A 21710-nucleotide genomic window follows, 5' to 3' on the forward strand; every position below is an offset into this window, starting at 1 on the left:
CAGCTGCAAAATGACTTGCCAACTTTTATACACAATGCCTGACTGATGAAAGTACACAAGCTGTATGCCTTCTGTACCATTTTATCCACTTGTGTTGCCACTTGCACCCAAGATCCTTCTGTATATCTACACTCAAGGGTCCTGCCATTAGCTGTATACTTTCCTCTTGAGTTTGACCTCCCAAAATGCATCACCTTACACTTGTCTGGATTAATATCGGCCATCTTTCCTCCCAACTTTCCAATTGATCTGTATCCTGCTGTATCCTTTGACAACCCTCTCACTGTCTATAATTCTACCAATTGCCATATTGTCTACAAATTTAATCAGATCACCTACATTTTCATCCACATCATTGTTACATATGTGTAGGTAAAAAAGGAGGGGGGGTGGCATTGTTAATTAGAAATGGTATAACGGCTGCAGAAAGGAAGTTTGAGGGGGATCTGCCTCTGGAGGTAGTATGGGCTGAAGTCAGAAATAGGAAAGGTGCAGTCACCTTATTGGGTGTTTATTATAGGCCCCCCAATAGCAGCAGAGATGTGGAGAAACAGATTGGGAAACAGATTTTGGAAAGGTGCAGAAGCCACAGGGTCGTAGTCATGGGCGACTTCAACTTCCCAAATATTGATTGGAAGCTCTTTAGATCAAGTAGATTGGATGGGGCGGTGTTTGTGCAGTGTGTCCAGGAAGCTTTTCTAACGCAGTATGTAGATTGTCCAACCAGAGGGGAGGCCATATTGGATTTGGTACTCGGTAACGAACCGGGACAAGTGGTGGGCTTGTTGGTGGGTGAACATTTTGGTGATGGCGACCACAATTCTGTGACTTTCACCTTGGTTATGGAGAGAGATAGGTGCGCACAACAAGGTAGATTTTACAATTGGGGGAAGGGAAATTACGATGCTGTAAGACAGGATTTGAGGAGCATACGTTGGGAGCATAGGCTGTTAGGGAAGGATGTGGTGGAAATGTGGGACTTTTTCAAGGAGCAGATGCGACGTGTCCTTGATATGTATGTACCGATCAGGCAGGGAAGAAATGGTCGTGTGAGGGAGCCTTGGTTGACGAGGGAGGTTGAATGTCTAGTAAAGAGGAAGAAGGAGGCTTACATAAGGTTGAGGAAACAAGGTTCAGACAGAGCAGTGGAGGGATACAGGATAGCCAGAAGGGACCTGAAGAAAGGGATTAGGAGAGCTAAGAGAGGGCATGAAAAATCCCTGGCGGATAGGATCAAGGATAACCCCAAGGCATTCTATGCATATGTGAGAAACCTGAGAATGACGAGAACGAGGGTAGGTCCGATCAAGGACAGTGGTGGGAGACTGTGTATTGAGTCGGAAGAGATAGGAGAGGTCTTGAACAAGTACTTCTCTTCAGTATTTACGAACGAGAGGGACCGTATTGTTGAAGAGGAGAGTGTGAAACGGACTGGTAAGCTAGAAGAGATACCTGTTAGGAAGGAAGATGTGTTGGACATTTTGAACAACTTGAGGATAGACAAGTCCCCCGGGCCTGACGGGATATATCCTAGGATTATGTGGGAAGCAAGAGAGGAAATTGCAGTACCGTTGGCAATGATCTTCTCGTCTTCACTGGCAACTGGGGTGGTACCAGGGGACTGGAGAGTAGCGAATGTTGTGCCCCTGTTCAAAAAAGGGAATAGGGATAACCCCGGGAATTACAGGCCAGTTAGTCTTACTTCTGTGGCAGGCAAAGTAATGGAAAGGGTACTGAGGGATAGGATTTACGAGTATCTGGAAAGACACTGCTTGATTAGGGACAGCCAGCACGGATTTGTGAAGGGTAGGTCTTGCCTTACAAGTCTTATTGAATTCTTCGAGGAGGTGACCAAGCATGTGGATGAGGGTAGAGCAGTGGATGTAGTGTACATGGATTTTAGTAAGGCATTTGATAAGGTTCCCCATGGTAGGGTTATGCGGAAAGTCAGGAGGCATGGGATAGAGGGAAATTTGGCCAATTGGATAGAAAACTGGCTAACCGGTAGAAGTCAGAGAGTGGTGGTAGATGGTAAATATTCAGCATGGAGTCCAGTTACAAGTGGAGTTCCGCAGGGATCAGTTCTGGGTCCTCTGCTGTTTGTAATTTTTATTAATGACTTGGATGAGGGAGTCGAAGGGTGGGTCAGTAAATTTGCAGATGATACAAAGATAGGTGGAGTTGTGGACAGTGAGGAGGGCTGTTGTCGGCTGCAGAGGGACTTAGATAGGATGCAGAGCTGGGCTGAGGAGTGGCAGATGGAGTTCAACCCTGCCAAGTGTGAGGTTGTCCATTTTGGAAGAACAAATAAGAATGCGGAATACAGGGTTAATGGTAGGGTTCTTGGTCAGGTGGAGGAACAGAGGGATCTTGGGGTCTATGTACATAGATCTTTGAAGGTTGCCACTCAGGTGGATAGAGTTTGTAAGAAGGCCTATGGAGTATTATCGTTCATTAGCAGAGGGATTGAATTCAAGAGTCGTGAGGTGATGTTGCAGCTGTACAGGACTTTGGTTAGGCCACATTTGGAGTACTGTGTGCAGTTCTGGTCGCCTCACTTTAGGAAAGATGTGGAAGCTTTGGAGAGGGTGCAGAGAAGATTTACCAGGATGTTGCCTGGAATGGAGAGTAGGTCGTACGAGGATAGGTTGAGAGTTCTCGGCCTTTTCTCATTGGAACGGCGAAGGATGAGGGGTGACTTGATCGAGGTTTATAAGATGATCAGAGGAATAGATAGAGTAGACAGTCAGAAACTTTTTCCCCGGGTACAACAGAGTGTTACAAGGGGACATAAATTTAAGGTGAAGGGTGGAAGGTATAGGGGAGATGTCAGGGGTGGGTTCTTTACCCAGAGAGTGGTGGGGGCATGGAATGCGCTGCCCGAGGGAGTGGTAGAGTCAGATTCATTGGCGACCTTTAAGCGGCATTTGGATAGGTACATGGATGGGTGCTTAATCTAGGATAGAAGTTCGGCACAACATCGTGGGCCGAAGGGCCTGTTCTGTGCTGTATTGTTCTATGTTCTATGTTCTATGTTCTATATTAAAGAGGTCCCACCACTGATCCTTGTCGTGACCTTCAGTCAAAGAAAAAGAAATACCCCTACTCGGTCTTCTATAACCAAACCAATTTTTTTTATTCAACTTACCAACTCACCATGGATCCCACATGACAATCTTCTGGACCAGCCTACCATGAAGGATCTTGCCAAATAGTTTAGTAAAGTTCATGTAGATAACATCCACTGCCCTACCCTATTACGATGAGTGAACTTTCTGGGTGAACTAATACTAGAAAATGGTTTGGATATTCAGGAATGCAGCGGTATAGTATAAATCAATACAGTAATGACCTACAGTGAAACCAATCAATTGTGTTGGTCTAGCGTATCTCTCACTCAGGAACAGTTCTCCCAGAGTTTGGGCCAGCAGATAACCCTGAAAGTTGGCCTCATCCCCTCACAGTCATGCTGACTTGATAATGGAAACTTTAATGTTTCCCCCCTATTCTGAGGCACCTATCCTTTAGCTTTGACTAAGATTGATAATGGATTGATAGGTCGGTCTAGATCTTCTAAAGGCTTTCGAAAATACTGCCCACAAATTGTGTCAGTATTTGAAATCATCCATTCAGATTTTTCTTGTATACAATTTGAAATTTTCAACTCTGCTTCTCAGATTGTATGTACACAGCCTGGCTTCCATTAGACAGTCTATAACCCACCAATAGTGATGCTGGTATTAACTATACCAAAAGAATGCCAAAGCATCAATATTTATGGAAATGTAAAGTTGTCATGAGCATAAAGAACTTTTTTTTTAAAATACTTGTTAATATTCTATTAAGTCTAAATTTGAAAGACTTAACTGGAATTCCCTGAATAATACTGCCAAAGGCTGCGCAAATCTTCCTAGACACATGGAGGCAGTTTAGGGATTGGGGGGCTAGCAGGGCAGTGCAGCGTGTAACACTGATGCAAGGTGTGTTGGACGAACTCCACACAGTGTATTTCCACTTCCACAAATCATCCTGGAAGTGTGTTCCACTGGCACTAGTCAGCCAATCAACACGTTTGAAAGGGAAATTAGATGTTAACTGTGCATATCAGCAAAATCTTATGGGGTTCTGCATTAGGAGAGAAGTCCAGAACAGTATCGGAGTCAAGCTTACAATAGAAGATCAAAGGGATCTCAGAAACTACTGTCAGTTGTGCTATTGCGGAGTGACAAAACTGGAACAAACAGTTGGATGTGGTCATAAGCATTCTGAGTGTGTTCTGGGCCTTCATTCTTAATAAGATCTCAATTTTCTTTTACAGTACTTTCATTTGAGACTCTCTCATTTTCCACCTGACCTACTGAGGCTCTTGCAGTGTCCTACCCATTGTCCTTATTTGAACAGCAGATTCCTAGCCTGCTTGGTAATTGGCCACCTCTCATGAGATTGTGTGAACTTTGCACCCTGTCACAGAGTCCTAGCTCCTGAGAACCTTTTCAAGTGGACAAGATTCTGCGAGTGCAAATTCATTGGATGAGAAAATGCAGTTTGTGCATCCAAAGTATGACAGGTTTCTTCTAAAAAGACTAAGCAGATTTGTGCGCTATTTTGGCACAGTGGGGGCAGCACAGTGGCTCAGTAGTTAGCACTGCTGCATCACAGCAGCAGGGACCTGGGTTCGATTCCCACCTCAGGCAATGGTGTCGAGTTTGCATGTTCTTCCCATGTTTGTATAGGTTTCCTCCCACAATCCAAAAATGTGCAGGTCAGATGAACTGGCTATGCTAAATTGCCCATAGCATGAGGTGCATTAGTCAGGGGTAAATGTGGGGAAGTGGGTCTGGGTGGGTTACTCTTCAGATGGTCAGTGTAGACTTGTTGGGCCAAAGGGCCTGTTTCCATACTTTAGGGAATCTAATGTCCTGATGTGTGGCATTAGAGTTCCAAAATGATGTCAGTGACATGCAAGGGCTCTTCTGATGTGAATCACAGATTCCTATACAGTCAGTCAGAGATATACAGCACAGAAACACACCCTTTGGTCCAACTCATCCAAGCCGACCGGATATTCTAAATAAATCTAGTTCCATTTGCCAGCATTTGGCCCATATCCCTCTAAACCCCTCATCCTATTCATATACCGATCCAGATGCCTTTTAAATGTTGGAATTGTACCAGCTTCCCCCACTCCCTTTAGCAACTTATTCCTTACACGCACCACCCTCTGCATGAAAATGTTGCCTCTTAGGTCCCTTTTATATCTTTCTCCTCTCACCTTAAACCAATGCCCTCTAGTCTAGACTCCCCCACCTTGGTAACAAGACCCTGTCTATTTAACCCATCATGATTTTATAAACCTCTTTAAAAAAAAAGGTTACCTCTCAGTCTCCGATGCTCCAGGGAAAACAGCGGCAGCCTGTTCAGCCTCTCTCCCTATAACTCAATTCAGCCTGGCAACATCCTTGTAAATCTTTTCTGAATCCTTTCAAGTTTCACAAAATCCCTCCCGTAGGAGGGAGACCAGAATTGCATGCAGTATTCCAAAAGTGGCCTAACAAACGTCCCGTACAGCCACAACATGACCTCCCAATTCCGATACTCAATGCTCTGACCAATAAAGGCCTTCTTCACTATCCTATCTACCTGCGACTTCACTTTCAAGGAGCTATGAATGTACACTCCAAGGTCCCTTTGTTCAGCAACACTCCCCAGCACCTAGTGTATAAGTCCTGCCCTGATTTGCTTTTCCAAAATGCAGCACCTCGCATTTATCTAAATTAAACTCCATCCACCACTCCTCAATCCATTGGCCCATTTGATCAAGATCCCGTTGTAATCTGAGGTAACCTTCTTTGCTGTCCACTACACCTCCAATTTTGGTGTCATCTGCAAACTTACTAAGCATAACTCCTATGTTCACATCCAAATAATTTAGCTAAGTGACAAAATGCAGTGGACCCAGCACCAAACATTGTGGCACTCCACTGGTCACAGGCCTCCAGTCTGAATAGCAACCCACCACCACCACTACTGTCTTCTACCTTCAAGCCAGATCTGTATCCAAATGACCAGTTCTCCCTCGAATCCATGTGATCCAACCTTACTAACCAGTCTACCATGAAGAACCTTGTTGAACACCTTACAGAAAGCCATATGTCCACTGCTCTACCCTCATCAATCCTATTTGTTACTTCTTCAAAATACAATCAAGTCTGAGAGCTATGATTTTCCATGCACAAAGCCATGTTGACTATCCCTAATCACTTCTTGCCTTTCCAAATACTTGCAAGTCCTGTCCCTCAGGATTTCCTCCAACAACTTACCCACCACTCATTTCAGGCTCACCAATCTATAGTTCCTGGCTTTTCCCTATAACTTTTCTTAAATAGAGGCACCATGTTTGCCAACTTCCAGTTTTCTGGCACCTTACCTGTGATTGTAGAATTGGAGCTATAGCCAAAAAAAAAAGCAAATATTTGAGATTTTCTAAAATTCTTTGAAGTTGCTGAAGTCTAACAAGATGCTGTAACAGGTGCTAGAGGAGTTAGTTCAAGGATCGTCTACATGTTAGTGCTTCTAGACAAGGGCCCAGGCTCATACGCACATCACTTGAGATTTTCTCAATGAAATCTGTCACTTGCTGCAGGCATTACTGCAGCCAGTTAGTAGGATGAAAACATTGTTGCCCGTGGCAATGAAGCAGATGATCTTTAACGTTTCTCCTTCCCTCAACAGTGGAATGAAGATATTTACAACTTTGCACAATTTGCTGCTGCAGGAACAGATGCTTGAGGAGAAGAAAGGAAGTGGATGAGGGAGGCAGGAGGCAACAACAACAACAAAAAAATCCCTCTCTGCCAAACTCGACCTGAACAAGTCATGCATCTCTGCTATCATAACGGAAACCTTAATTCCACATCTGTTAACCTTCCCTCAGTCACTGGCCATCATCGCATTCACTTGACATTTATTTTTGTCTTATTCCAACTATCTGGTTCATAGGTCATATGTTTAAGGATATGATTTTTAGTTTCATTAATTGAAGATAGCAACTGTATATAGTTAGGGCAATTGGCTAAGACATGCGCAGGCAACTCAATTAAATGCACTTTTAACATATTTAGAGTTAAATACAGGCAAAAGGATAACATACAGTACATTTAGCTTATAAAGTCAGAGGTAGAAGTATAAAACTCGAATAGTGAATGAGCATCTTTGGGCTTGTGCTGGATCCAGAAGGTGTATACTGACTTCATTGTAAGGTTTAAATTATATAGTCCCCAGCTCAGGGAAGTATCAACTGAGCTCCTTGCTATCATACTTGGCTGATTGGGTCTTTTGTGAACCACAATCAATTTGGTTGGACATCGAGGCTTCCCAGACAAAATGCACTCTCATCAACCTGTTGTTTAGGAACAAGATGAGAACTGTCACTGATCACTGTAAAAGCCCAATTGTCCTAAATACAGTCAAAGCTTGGAGGATGATGCGACAAAGGGAGGGTAATTTTTTTAAAAAACCTTCCCCTTCACTCCTATAGTGGGAATGTTGGGACTTCAGCTAGGCTTGATAGATGCTGGTTTTAAACTTTGGGAGTCCAGAAGAATCACCTGCTTGGGAGATCTGTTTGATGGGGAGGTCATGATGTCCTTCAAATAGTTGTGTCAGAGGTTCAGGCTACCTAGCAAGAACCTCTTCCAGTATTTTCAAGTATACAAAAAAAATTCCACACTGATGGTTAATATTTATAAATCGGATATGGAGAGGAGTGCGCTCCGGTCAGTGGGCGCCTCGGTCAGTACTTTCTATCACTTGCTAGGTAATAATGTGTTGAAGGACATGGAACGACCATACAAAACCTGGACTCAAGAATTGGGGGTGGCAGGACATCTGGGAAAATGCTAGGAACATCTCTATCTGTAAAAGGACTCGAGCTATTCAATTGAAGATACTTCATAGGGCCCACATGGTGCCAGAACGGCTTGCAAAGTTTAAGATAGCAGCATCCCCAATGTGCCCTAAGTGCAAATTAGAAGTCGGTACTCTCACTCATTGTTTGTGGACATGCCACAAGATCCGCAGGTACTGGGACAACGTAGCGAATGCCTTGGCAAAGATTTTGGGAACGGAGACTTGAGTGATCCAGTGTCTCTCCTTTTGGGCTTTCCAAATCTTCCCTCTCTAGATGTACATGGGAAGAAACATTTACTATCCTCTCTTTTTGTGCGAAGAAAAACATTTTAGTGAGCTAACTGGAATAGGATAGTTATGGAAAATATTCCCCTGGACCTCCTTACGAATATGGTGCACCAGAAAACAGAATTGTTTTACAGAACATGGTGGCCCTATATTGATGTAGATGTATCGGCCATATTACCTAGGGCCTTTGTCTGACCGTGAAGATGATGTCTGTCGGTTTGGGGACCCCTGGAAGGAAGAATCTCACATAAATGAGTCTACTCACTTTTGCTCCCACTGATGGGAAGCTGCGATGAGAGTGTGTTAAGTGTTTTAATTTACATTCAATAAAGTTACACTATCTTGTTATGACTTGGTATTATTCTATTTTGAATTTTTTTTTAGTTATTTACCATACTGTAGCTTTTATTTTAATATATATCCTCTTTTGTGTGTTAGTAGTTTGTAGAGTAGATTAGTAGCCTTTTTTTAATTTATATTGCTGTTGCTATTATTTTGTAAAGTGGTTACACTATTTTATACTAGTTTTGTAAACAAACCTAAAAATTTTTCAATAAAAATATTTACCAAAAAAATGGTGAAACTTAGTTGTAAACAAAGGACTTGCTTAACAGATTCAGCAATAGTTGTAAATCTCCATTGCCAATATATTATTCATATTTAGTTACAGAATCAAAGGATTGTGTTGAAAGTAAAACAATTTGTTTGCATTTTTATTTGAACCATCCCAAAACATGTCACAGAAAAAAATGGTTTTGGATCAAGCCTTACTTAGATGGTTGTTCTGAAATTTAACTTAATTTTTATGTATGCTCGTTGGCAGAAGCAAGCAATTCGATGTGAGAAATGACAGAGGCAGTTGTAGCTTTGTTTTGGTGCAGACTACACTTTGCTAAGTTGAGAATACCAGCAGGAGATGATAGTCAATTTGTCTTTCAAACAGAAAATAAAAATTCTCCATTAGTCCCTTGGAATGAATGTCGGGCGCTGTTTCAGATTAGGATTTCATGAGGGAAAGTAGTGGAACAGTTGCTTAAGCTCGCAACCAGTTCAAGAAATTTATAGCAATCTTGAACCAGTATCGAAACATAACCCAGATGATGGCTGAAAGCGGAGACAAATTAAAATGAATTCAAGAGGTCTGTGGTATATCTTTGGGTTGGTCTCAAAAAATGAAAGCATTCAAGATTGTTGTAATGTAGAAGTAAATCCTTTGGTGGAAGTAAAAAGTAAACAGTTCATATTATGTGCACTTGTAAATTACATGATGTTAACAGTGTTAATAGTGCTTTGTTTAATTCTTTTTGATTGACAATAAAGTTAGTCTTTGCTCTGGAGACAATTACTGGGTATGTGGATTTGTTACACACTGAAGACTTAAAATCCTGGCAGGATTTGTAACAATGTGCTCCTACACAGTACTGCCCCAGTGATTATAGCATGGCTAGTGGAAGGCTCCTGAGGGGCTGACTGCAAGTGGTCTTGAAGCACCACCTCAAGCTGCACTGAGATGGGAAAAGATCTTGGCAAGGGTCTATATCATCTTGGCATAAATGGCAGCAGCTTGGGCTTGGACTGGTTGGTGGCTGGCTGGCAAGTAACAACAGCACTGGTAGTGAGAGTTCAGGAGACAAATAATTAATTACTTTCCTTGAGAAAACAGGCTTTTGCTCCATGGAACCAATGCAATCCCCCAGACAGCCAACCATCAATCACGGTAGTCTATTAGACTCTCGGTTGCTGGACTTCTGAGAGATCATGCAAACTCATTAGAGCACCAGTAGTCATTGCCATGTTGACAGCCCAGTCTTCCACTACAGCACCCCAGGGGCCTCTGCTTCCGTAGCAATGCAAGTTAAGACAACACAGTCAGAGTCATAGAGATGTACAGCATGGAAACAAACCCTTCGGTCCAACCCGTCCATGCCGACCAGATATCCCAACCCAATCTAGCCCCACCTGGCAGCACCCAGCCCATATCCCTCCAAACCCTTCCTATGTATATAACCATACAAATGCCTAAATGTTGCAATTGTACAGCCTCAACCACATCCTCTGGTAGCCCAGAAACTGGATCATGGTTAAGTGCAAAAGTGTGTTAATGGAATTGGTCACAGCTCCATACTAGAAAGCAAAGTCTCCAAGCTCTGAGAAAAGCCCCTGTGTAAATTTGGTGCTGCACTGACCCATGCTCCTTGACAATGAGCACAGTCTACCAATGCACCAAACATCTAAGTGTGAATATCCATCACCCCTTTTCTCCAGCCTGTCACATTAAAGTGCTAACCTGAATCTTCCATAGCAGAACTATGAAGACCTCATTCTCCAGAAAGCTGACATTGCTGGAGTGGTCTGCTGTCAGGGCAAGGAGAAGGACAATGCAATCAGAGTGATTTGTTACACATATCCTTTCTCTAGACATAGTGTCAGTATTTGAGCTGATGTTTGTGATGCTTATTGTTTCCTCATCATAGTTGTCGTCTTGTTCCTCCACTTGTTGCTCTTATTGCCAGGCAGCAGCACTGTTACCTTAAAAGGAAGAAGCCCTAACAACATGGTGACAAGGTGGAAGGGGAGAGAAGTAAAATTGCATGCTTAAATAATCTTCATCTTCTAAATCTGAAGTTGAGGGGATAAGCTGTAGGAGGGATATTTGGAGGAGGATTATGAGGATGACATCATCCTTTACAGCTCTCCCACTTGCATTGACTTTAGCAGTAGCTACTCCAATGATAACGATAACGTCGCATCTATGGGGCTGTGAGGACATGCAGTCACATCTTTCCCTTACCAGTGAGCACCTGCTACCTTCAGTTGCATGCCACCTTTTACTGCAAGATAGGGAATTGTGCCCGTGACCAATGCCACAGGTTATTTGTGGGGTTGGTTGGATATGTTTGAAGATTTATTCACTGAGGTTGACCACTTATGAAAAATTGAACTTCTTGCAAAGTTTGCATCCATGTCTTCAGGACCCGACTCCTGGCATTTATAGTCATGCTTATCTAGAATCATTGTTTTTCCATTTACCAGAGAGATTCCTGCCCTCTGGGTAGAGCATGCCTCCTCCTCCATACCTTCTGAAAATGAGGTGACCAATGCAGGATCAGACAGACTTTGACCCTGTGCTTTCCCATAGTGCACCATTCCTGTGCATCTTTCCCAGGTCAGAATCAGACTTCAACTGATTTCCAGAAAATGATCCAGCTGCAACATCTCTCCAATTAAAGATACAATATAGCTTTAAACAATGCAGACCAACTTTAACAGGTGATTGCCTTGGACACATTCAGAACTCAGCGGAGGTATGCAGCCGTTCATTAGCACAAGAGGTGTTGGCTGTACATTGTGTTTATGAGAATAATCAGGCAGCATGCTTAGAACCAGCCCAGTTCATCACAATACCCACACCTATCAACTTTTACAACTTGCACTTTAAAATTTCTACAGGTGAATTTGAGAAGCAGTAATCAATCCTAGAAACTTGATATTAGTGGATATTATATACATATCAATTTTAAAAATACTCAAACCCCTACAGTCACTGCACCCCTAAACTTGCAATTCGAAGATAGGGCATTTTCTCTGCTCAGCAAGTACAGCGATGATTGTTTCGTACAGACTAACTTTGTGTCTATTTTATAGGCTTGTAACTTTCTGCATTTGTGGTTAGAAATGTGTACAAAAGCACATTTTATCAACACCCAAAATGGTTCTTTACTGCTGGAGCATCTTGCATACAAGGAAATAGTATGTATGTAGGAAAACAGCAATGGCAAGGAATAAAGCAACTGAAACAACAGTGATTATGTAATTATTTTAAACCTATCTGGCTAGCCAGCCAATCATGCCAGTGGAAAGGCAGATCTGTTCAGAGATCTAGGTCTAATTACCATGCTAGTATTTGACTAAGGACATCAAATAGATACCGGACTGCAGTTCACTGGTTCAGGTAGCCTGGAGACTGATCCAACCAGCAGAAAGTATATAGTTTCAGAGTCATTCTTCAATCAGCCCATATGTAGCTGTCTCAGACTAACAGAGGATACTAACATTAATTAGCTGTCAAGTTGCCACTTGGCATTGGAAAAGTTAATCTATAGCATACTTAAAATTTTAAGAAAATATTCATCCAGCACCTGACACAAAATTGCTGCATTTCCCCATACTAATGCATCTCACTTGATGAGTCTAGACAAAACCAGCTATGTTCTCCAGAGGTAACTATAGTACTAGGTGATAAAGGATTACCTGCTTGAAGTTTACATGATGAGGGGACCTCGGTCTAAAATGGTGGTAAAAAGTTCTACAGCTCCCCTCTGTGGCCTTGTACTGGGGAAGGAAACAAGATAAGCTGATGTTCCATTCCCAATTGCTATCGACTGACACTTACAGTAAGCTTCATGTGATTGGACATCAGATGTGAGAGATGCAGGCTCAGCTATGGTGTCACCGGGGTCAAAAACCTGCTCAAACAGGCAGTAAAGCACATTTTCTTAATCAGAGAAATTGCTTAAATTAAACGTTCAATGTTGATATTTGATTTAAAAGTATTGATGTTGAGTTATAACAAAGACACTATGTTCTGCTCAGTTATTACCTAAAATGAGTTAATTCACAACTTCATATTCATTATCAATCAATAATTCCATAAGTCTAAAAAAAAACACCTCTTGCAATGATTTGACACAAACGTATCTAACCAACCTCATTGGAACAATCTGGAATATTTGCTCTCAGTAGGAACACAATCTGCTCAGTGATTAAAGCCTATTTGATGCATTAAATTTAATGCAGTATAACCATCTTGTTAAGCCTTTAAAAAAGTGTTCAGTTTTACCTTCATTAAATTCAGAAAAGAATTAACTGTGGAAATGTTCAAGGATCAGCATGTGCTTGTGTCTGGGAAAACAAAGCTTCAAGAGCAGAACAAAATCAGACAGCACAACCATAGAGGTTCACAAACATGACTCTCGGAAATGGATCTGATATTAAACTATTTGATGTAGCATAATAGGAGTGCTAAACTTTTCCTTTTACACCATCTCTCTTCACTATATATTCCTAGTTTTTTCCTTTCTCCAGCTTTCTGTTTTAACCCATCTTTGGGACTAAATTCAATTACTGTATTGAAAACAAGAAAAAACATTGCTGGACATTACTGCATAGAAAGAGAAACATGCTACAATTTTAAAAACACACTCATGGATCGGAAAACAGTAATTTTAAATTAAATCAGATTTAAATTAAATTATATTTCAGACAAATGGTCTGAAATATAAAAGAGAAAATTGGAGAAACTTAGCAGGTCTGGCACAACTATAGAACATTGAAACAGATATTCTTCAGTTTTTTTTAAAAATATTCATCTTGAACTTGAAGCATTATCGCTGTTTCTTTGCTTTTAATTTACCAAATTCATTAAATTTGGGGAAAATACTTTTAGGTTGGAAAATAACTAATGTAACTCCTTTATTCAAAAAAAGGAGACAGAAAGCAGAAAATGACAGGCCAGTTGGCTTAACATCTGTCAGTGCAAAAACGTTAGAAGCTAGAATTAAAGAAGTTATAACAGGGCACTTCGATATGTCCAAGGTAAATCTGGCAGAGCCAAAATGGTTTGGAATGGTATATGAATAGAAAGGATTTAGAGGGACATGGGCCAAATGCAGGCAAATAGGACCAAATCAGATGGTATGTCCAGTCAGCACAGACAAGTTGGACTGAAGGGTTTGTGCTGTATATCAGAAGGAAATGCCATTTAACCAAATTTTTGAAATTTTTTGAAGCAGTAACTTGCGCGATGGATGGGGAGCCAGGCGATGCATTGCACTGCAAGCTCAAAAAAGGTATTTAATAATGTGCTACACCAAAGGGTACACAGAGAAAAGAGTCATAGCATTCAATAATATGGGCCTAGTGCAGGAAAGTGGGACTAATGTAGGCAGTAGTATAGCATTAGCCCATCAAGTCTACACTGCCAAAGAGCTGCAGTGTTGGGATGAAATATTGCATGATAGAAGATTGGCTGGCTAACAGGAAGCAGATAGTAGGAATAAACAAGTTTTTGTTTTGAGGCTGACAGGATGTTGCAGGTATAGTGCCCAGAGGGTTTGATGCTGGGGATTCAACTCTTTATAATTTATCTAAATGACTTGGATGAAGGGCTCAGAAGCACGGGAACTAAATTTGCTGAGGAGAAAGATAAACAGGAAATGAGTTGTAATGTGCACATAGAGATAGATTCAGTGATTGGACAAAAACCTGGCAAATGGAATATATTGTAGAAAAGCATGAAATTGTTCATTTTGGCAGAAAGACTAAAAAAAGCATAGCACCTCCATGGTGAGACCTTTGAAACACAAAGCAATCTGGGTGTCCAGAGGTATGCATTTCAGAAGGTTAGAATGGAGGTACAGCAAATAATCAGGAAAGCTAATAGAACGTCATGTTTTATTACAAGGGGAAATTAATGCAAGAGGAGGGAGGTTTACTTCAGTTATACAGGGTATTGGTAAGACCATATTTGGAGTATGGTGTATAGTAGTGATCACCATACTTACAGAAAGATGTTAATGTAGTGGAAGCAGTTCAGAAAAGATGTATCAGATTAACACCTGGATTGAGGAAAGACTAGGCGGATAGGCTTGTATCTTCTGGAGTTTTTAGAAGAGTCGGAGGTTATTTCACTGAAACCTATAAGATCCTCATGGGACTGGAGGTGGATTGAGAAAGGATGGTTCCTCTTGTGGAAGAATCTAACCTTGGGCGTCATAGTTTGAAAATAAGGGGGCACCAATTTAAGGTACAGATGAGGATAAAACATTTTCTCAGAGTTGAGTGTCTCTGGAATTCCATTCCTCAATGGATGGGTATATAAATAGGAAGGGTTTGGAGGGATATGGGCTGGGTGCTGGCAGGTGGGACTAGATGGAGTTGGGATATCTGGTCGGCATGGACGAGTTGGACCGAAGGGTCTGTTTCCGTGCTGTACATCTCTATGACTCTATGACCTTTGGATCTTTAAATATTTTTTAAACCAGTGGTAAATAAATTTCGGGTCACCACTATGGAGATGAAAGATTTTTGGGAAATTGGGGCTGCAACATCCTGGTCAGTGTTTGTATAACAAATCTGAAGCAATCAAGTTGATCACATTTTACATCCTGCCCAATTTCCCTACCCTTTGAATTCAACAAGTGGCATCAATTCCCCACCATGTATATTTGATGAATCATTTATTAGACCTAAGGATTATACTTAGATTAATACTGAATCAACAATGGGCTCACCTCTTGGTTGCTTGCTGGGATATATCCTGGGAAATGATTTATACTCATCTGGAGGTGGAAGGTCTTCAACTGAATGGAAATTATACTTGGACTCAAAGTCATCTGTGAAAAACAAATAATTAAACAAATCAAAACCAAATAAGAAACAAGCCAATTTTTAATTCACTGGTGATTTTTTCAGACAACACTTGAATTAGAATACAGTTTCCATTAGTATGAAGTTCATATTCTACTAAAAGGTTTCAGGGTTGAATTTCCACTTAGGTTTTCCAAATCACTTACTGCTTCATCAAACAGAGGTGTGGAAAATCAAATCAATATCTGTTTACTGTTGACTAGGAAGTAGTGTTTAAGTGGGTAGCACTGTTGTCTCCAGGCCAGAGGCCCCCATTCAAGTCTTATTCAAGAACTCGCGGAGCAAAAGTGTTGCATTCCTCACACACCCAAAAAGGTTCACTAATAATGCAACAGATCGCCAAGGGCAAAATGTTAAGAACAGAAGAGATCCTTTAGCAACTGAAGCTCCTTTTGGGAGTTGGGGAAAGAGAATTCCAATATCTGCAATATTATGCTTTTGTGCACTTTACTTCCAATTTTCTGCAGTCAGCTGAATAGCATATCATAAAAGATGTAGAAAGCTGAATGAAGAATAAATTGATTTTTTTTTCCTTTAAATAGTAGAATTTAGGAGTTCTGTCATCCATACTTTAACAGATTACTAGGAGAAGTGAGCTTTTCGGGATGTTTGATTTAATTAGCAGGAGGGTTCACCGCTGTATCGTAACATATGCATGGTGCTGTTTGGAAGGGATTTCCTGGTTTTTGACCCAATGACAATGAAGGATCAGCAACATTGTTCCAAGTCAGGATGAGGTGTATCTTCAGCCATTCCTCAATATATTATAAAGCAAACTGAAATCAGTTGAAGACTGACATCTGTGATGCTTAGGACCTCAAGGAGGAGGCCATGATGGAACATCCACTTAGATAGATGTATATACTTCAGCTTGTCTTCTGTATTGATGTGCTCAACTCCTCCAATGTTGAGAATGGGGATATTTGTGGAGACTTCACTTCCTGCTAGTTGTTTAACTGTCCATGACGATTCATAACTGGATGCAGTAGACGCAAAACACATGTAACAATGGAAAGGAAATGGCCAGTTTTCTCCAAGATCAGGTTTTCCAGTTTTATTTTCAGCTGCAGCAGTGGAAGCTGTTTGGGTGCCAGAAGAGTTGGAACTTCAGTAAATGATTTCTTACGGACTTTCTCTGAATGTCTCTTGACGTTGAGTGGGATGTAAGAATCTGTGTCTAAATTTACCTTTTTGCCCAGGGGTGTGTTTATAGGGTGTTGCTGTATTGGAACAGTAAATTTATAATCGTTACTGCATCAATTATTCCGTTGTTATTCTAAATTCCTTCCTTTTGTTTGTATTTTAACTATAGTATCTAACTAAATTGTTTTGCTTAACGTCAAATGGTTTGACCAGTCACATCACGTCTGGAACACCCACTTCACATCTACCTTTGAATTAAGGGTTAGAGTGTAGGCTACTTTCTGAAAATAATTTGAAGGGTGTCTAGTCTGGTCCATAACATCTTTCACTGAACTAAAGTTAATCTCCCAGCTTGATATGAAATGGTAGAATGGTTGCTATTCCAGGTCATAATGTTACAGATTAACGGTTCCACTGTTGGTGGCCCACAACACCTCATGCCATGTCCATTTTTCAGTTGCTAGATCTGTTCAAAATTCATCCTATTTAGCACAGTCATAAAGACCGATATCCAGTGTGAAGACAGGACTTTGACTATGCAATGATAATGTAGTTATCACTTCTAATTTTTTTTTTAAATTTAACATTTTTCAAATCAACATAAATTACATAACTCTGGAGCAGGTGGGACTTGAACCCAGGCCTCCTGGTCCAGGGATTGACACTTCCATTTTGCCATAAGAGCCCTTAGTAGTCACTTCTCCCAATATTCTCATGGACAGATGCACCTGCTGCAAGTAGATGAGGGAGTAGAAGATCAATTACGTATTTCCTCCTGGTTGGTTATCTCGCCACTTGTTGCTGATCCAGTCCAGCAGCTATATCCTTTTGGACTAGACCAGCTCGATCAGTGATAGGTGTACCCAAGCCACTCTTAGTATGAATATTATAGATCACTCCCAGAGTACATTTTGTGCCATTTCCACCACCAGTTCTTCTTTTCATTGGTGTTCAACATAGAGAATAGTGATTCATCAACGGACAGGGTGATGGGTGTTTAGATGATAATCAGCAAGAGACTTCCATCCCCATTTTCAATCTGATAACAAGAGACCTAATGGGTCTAGAGTCAATGTTCAGGACTTCCAGGGCATCTCATTTTTGACTGCATACCATAGTGCCACCCATAGGCTTCCCATTTATCCTGACGGATGTACTCACTGATGGTAATTGTGGAGTCTCAGATGTTTTATAAATTCCATGAGTACAAGTGGATCAGGCTGTTCTACTAGTCCGTGGGAGGAGTCTCCTAAATTTGGCACAAGATCTTAAATATTGGTAAGGAGTACTTTGAGGGTTGCATTTGTGTATCTTTATTCATCCACAGGATGTGGGTATCACTGACGAGTTCAGCATTTATTGCCCATCCCTAATTGCAGAGAGGACAGTTAAGAGTCAGCCACATTGCTGAGAGTCTGAGGTCTAGGCCAGACTAGGTAAAGATGGCAGCTTCCTTTCCTCAGAAGGAAATTAATGAGCCAGAAGGGCTTTCCAACAATTTACAATGGATGAATGGTTATCATTAGACTCTTAATTCTAAATTTTGATCACTCAAATTCAAATTCCACCATCTGCTGTTGGAATTCGACCCAGGTCCCCAGAACATTATCTCAGTCTCAACAGTCCAGCAATAAAACCATTCAGCTATTGCCTCCCCTTGCCATTTCCAGTAGCCAAGCCGATGCCAGTGTTTTCTGTCCAGTTTCTTTCTGGTCATTAAACTTTGAAAAAGGCCAAGCAAGCCACTCTGTTGCATCAAACGATTACAGAGAACAGTTAAGAGTCAATCCCATTGCTGTAGGTATTGGGAGGGGAGGGGTCAATGCTTCAAATCTTCCACAGAGTTTTGATATCTTGTATCATGTGTGCGCAGACAATCCAGAGATCACTGGCCTTGGGTCATTGTTAACTTGGTTTGAAGGTAGGCCCATCCCTTCAGAGTCAAAAGGTGTTGGGTTAAATTTCACACCAGGGCTTGCTTAAATAATTGAACCTGATATTCAATGCAGTACCGAGGGACAGCTGCACTGCGAAAGGTCTTGTCTTTTAGATAGGTCATTAAAGCAAGACTCTTACCATGTGATTAGCTGGACATAAAATGGTCTGTAACTCTATTTGAAGAACAGCCAGCTTTTCCCAGTATTCTGGTCAACATTTTCCCCTCAACCAATACCATAAAACAGATTATGTAGTCAACCTTCTTGTAAAGATTTGTAATTATGATTTACTGAAAAACTTAGGCCAGCCACAACTTAGGTTGGAAAGAGATTGTGATTGGAGGGGTAAGCTTATACAGCAGTAAGTATGCTTCTTAAATAATCTTCCAGTTTTGAAGTGCTTTGTAATATTTTGAAGGAGACAAATGCAAGTTCTTTAGAATATATTACATCTGTACTGTGACCTGCATATATTTAATATCCATTTCAAACCAGCCTAACTTTTCTGAAGAAAAAAGCCTCCATTTAATATCTGGCACACCAGTATGGCTGGCAGGAAATGATGTGCAGAACTTCCATATTAATAATTAGATGAAACAATTGCCCTTTGGAGGTAGACATTTGAACTACTGCTGATCTCATCCACCAGCAAGCGCTCACCTTGACGTCAACCTTAGCACAGGACTATAGTGTGTATGGTTTCAAGTTCCACTCCAAGTTAAAATTTTTAGATTAAGCAAAAAAAAAATTTAGTTTGAGGTTCAATTGAATTATGGACATCTTACACTTGCTTAAAGTCAAAACATTGTCTATAATTACCATAGATTGGTGACTGTGTAATCAAAGCTCCTTGTCGAACTTTAAGTGGTAAAGGTGGTGGTGGTATTAGTGGTGCCGGTGGGGGTGGGGGAGGAACAGAGTGCAGCGATGTCCGGGTCAGGCCGGGTGTATGCTGGCTTCTGCTTGTAAGTTCCGTACTGGATGACCTAACGGGTGGCAGTGGGGGTGGTGCTGGTTTCCCACCATTACTGTGTACTGAGAAACAAACACAAACGGTCAACAAATATACACAATAAACACTTACTGCAGAATTGAAAATAACTGTTACAGTTGCACAATCATTGTGCATCAGTACAAGCACTAAAAAAAAGCCATCATCTGAATAATTTTATTCAGAGATTTCATTTTCATTCCACAGATAAGTAATGGAAAAGCTGAAAGTGACTTAAAAATGAACACAGGAAGACAAGTTGGGGTTTCATCTTGAAGAGCTCATTTTGCCATTCAATTAGACCAGTCCTGATAATGACAAACTATCAATTCAACTTGATTTTATAATGCTAAGTACACTTGCCTAACAAGGATTTAATAATCTTCGGTTTGAAATTTTGATTAAACGAAGCTCAGCACCCATATAAAACCCATTTACTAGCCTCTCAATAGCTGTACGTGAACTCTGAAATTTCTCTGCTCATTATAATTATATGCTATCATAACAGTTACTATCTTCTTGCTACTTAGAAAGTATTCATATCTATCTTTCTTAGAAAGAAAGTCAATGACCTCACACTTTCTCCACATTGATCTGGAGTTTTGCAGTTGTCACAACTCACAAAGTTTTAAAGGAACTTTTAAAGGTTATGTTTTAGTCTAAGTTCTTAGAATACCATCCAGCATCTGGAGGTTTTTTTTGTATCTAACCTAGCATTGCCAGCAAATAGATATATGGCTCTCTCTTCCTTTTCAACACATTCAGTGGCAAGCACTGCTGTCTCACAGCGTCAGGGACCCAGGTTCAATTCCAGCCTCAGGTGACTGTCTGTTTAGAGTTTGCACATTCTCCCTGTGTCTGTGTGAGTTTCCTCCAGTTTCCTCCCATAATCCAAAGATGTGCACAGGTTAGGTGAATTGGCCATGCTAAATTGCCCGTAGTATTCAGTGACGTGTAGGTTAGATGCATTAGGTTTAGGGGTAATGTATGATAGGGAAAACTGTCATGGGTGGGTTTCTTTTCAGAGGGTCAGTGTGGACTTATTGGGCTGAAGGGCCAATTTCCACATTGTAGGGATCTGATGATTCTAAATTTACTATTTGTTACAAATAGGGGTAATCCTGTTCAATGCTTAAATCTCAATCACCATCAGTTAAAAAAAAGTTTAGTCATTGCCACATTGCTATTTGAGGAAGACCCCTCTACAAAAAAGGTGTCTCAGCTCCTACATTACAAAGTGATGATGTTTCAAGAATACTTCATTTGCTGAAAAGCACTTGAAAACATCCTGTGATCAAGAAAAGCACAACATAAGATGTAATCTTTCTTTAACACATTTAGCAACCATTAGATTTTGAAAACTTGTCATTTAATAACATTTGTTTCTCTTATAAACATGACTAATTATATTGAATCCACTTAGATGTCGCCTTGAGTTATTGTTGGTGTTCCTTGCATCTCTGACATTTCATAAATTTCCAAATTATTAGCAACACCACATGCTCTTCCCCAACCAGCTGCTGGTTGTTCAATGGTCAATTATAAATAAGCATTCTGGCTGGTGAAAGAGTTTCCAAACTGCTGGAAGTATCCCAAAAATAACATTTCATAGGCTGCGCTGACATCAGATCCAGCCGTACAGCAATGCACAAATCTTATGGGATCAACAGTGACCATCTGCTGTGCGGCTTTTTCATTTTCAGTTAGATTTAACTGCAATGTATTGACTTCAGAGCAAAATACTGCTTCCCCTTACACTTTATAAACTATGGTTTTAGATGCTTAAAACAAAATTAATATTTCCCATTGTTATGACATGGGGTAAACCTTCCTGCTTAATTTAAACTAGCAACACAGAAAAGATTTATCCCATGCAGTAATCTGAAAATTCGAGGCCAAGAACTATTTAAAGTAAAAATTAAAAACTTCAATTCTTAAAGTATAACAGAGAATAATTAACTAACAACTATTTATTAACTCCTTCCTCTAACCTATCTTTTACTTTCCCTTCTATA

General features: G+C 40.7%; 1 protein-coding gene across 7 annotated transcripts in view; it reads right to left on the bottom strand.

The window, feature by feature from the left end:
• Positions 1-21710, bottom strand: part of LOC140480311 (WAS/WASL-interacting protein family member 3-like) — a 102502-nt gene that overhangs the window by 1799 nt on the left and 78993 nt on the right. For 6 of the 7 annotated variants that reach the window (XM_072575026.1, XM_072575027.1, XM_072575028.1 and 3 more), the window contains 2 exons: positions 19524-19739; positions 15489-15590 (listed from right to left, as the gene is read on the bottom strand). In XM_072575026.1, coding sequence (XP_072431127.1) covers positions 15489-15590; positions 19524-19739 — 318 coding nt within the window. Of the gene's footprint in view, positions 1-12447; positions 12529-15488; positions 15591-19523; positions 19740-21710 lie in introns of all 7 variants that reach the window. The other variant, XR_011961255.1, reaches the window with a different exon arrangement.

This window comes from Chiloscyllium punctatum, chromosome 8 (assembly GCF_047496795.1).
Source record: "Chiloscyllium punctatum isolate Juve2018m chromosome 8, sChiPun1.3, whole genome shotgun sequence".
Taxonomy (NCBI): Eukaryota; Metazoa; Chordata; class Chondrichthyes; order Orectolobiformes; family Hemiscylliidae; genus Chiloscyllium; species Chiloscyllium punctatum.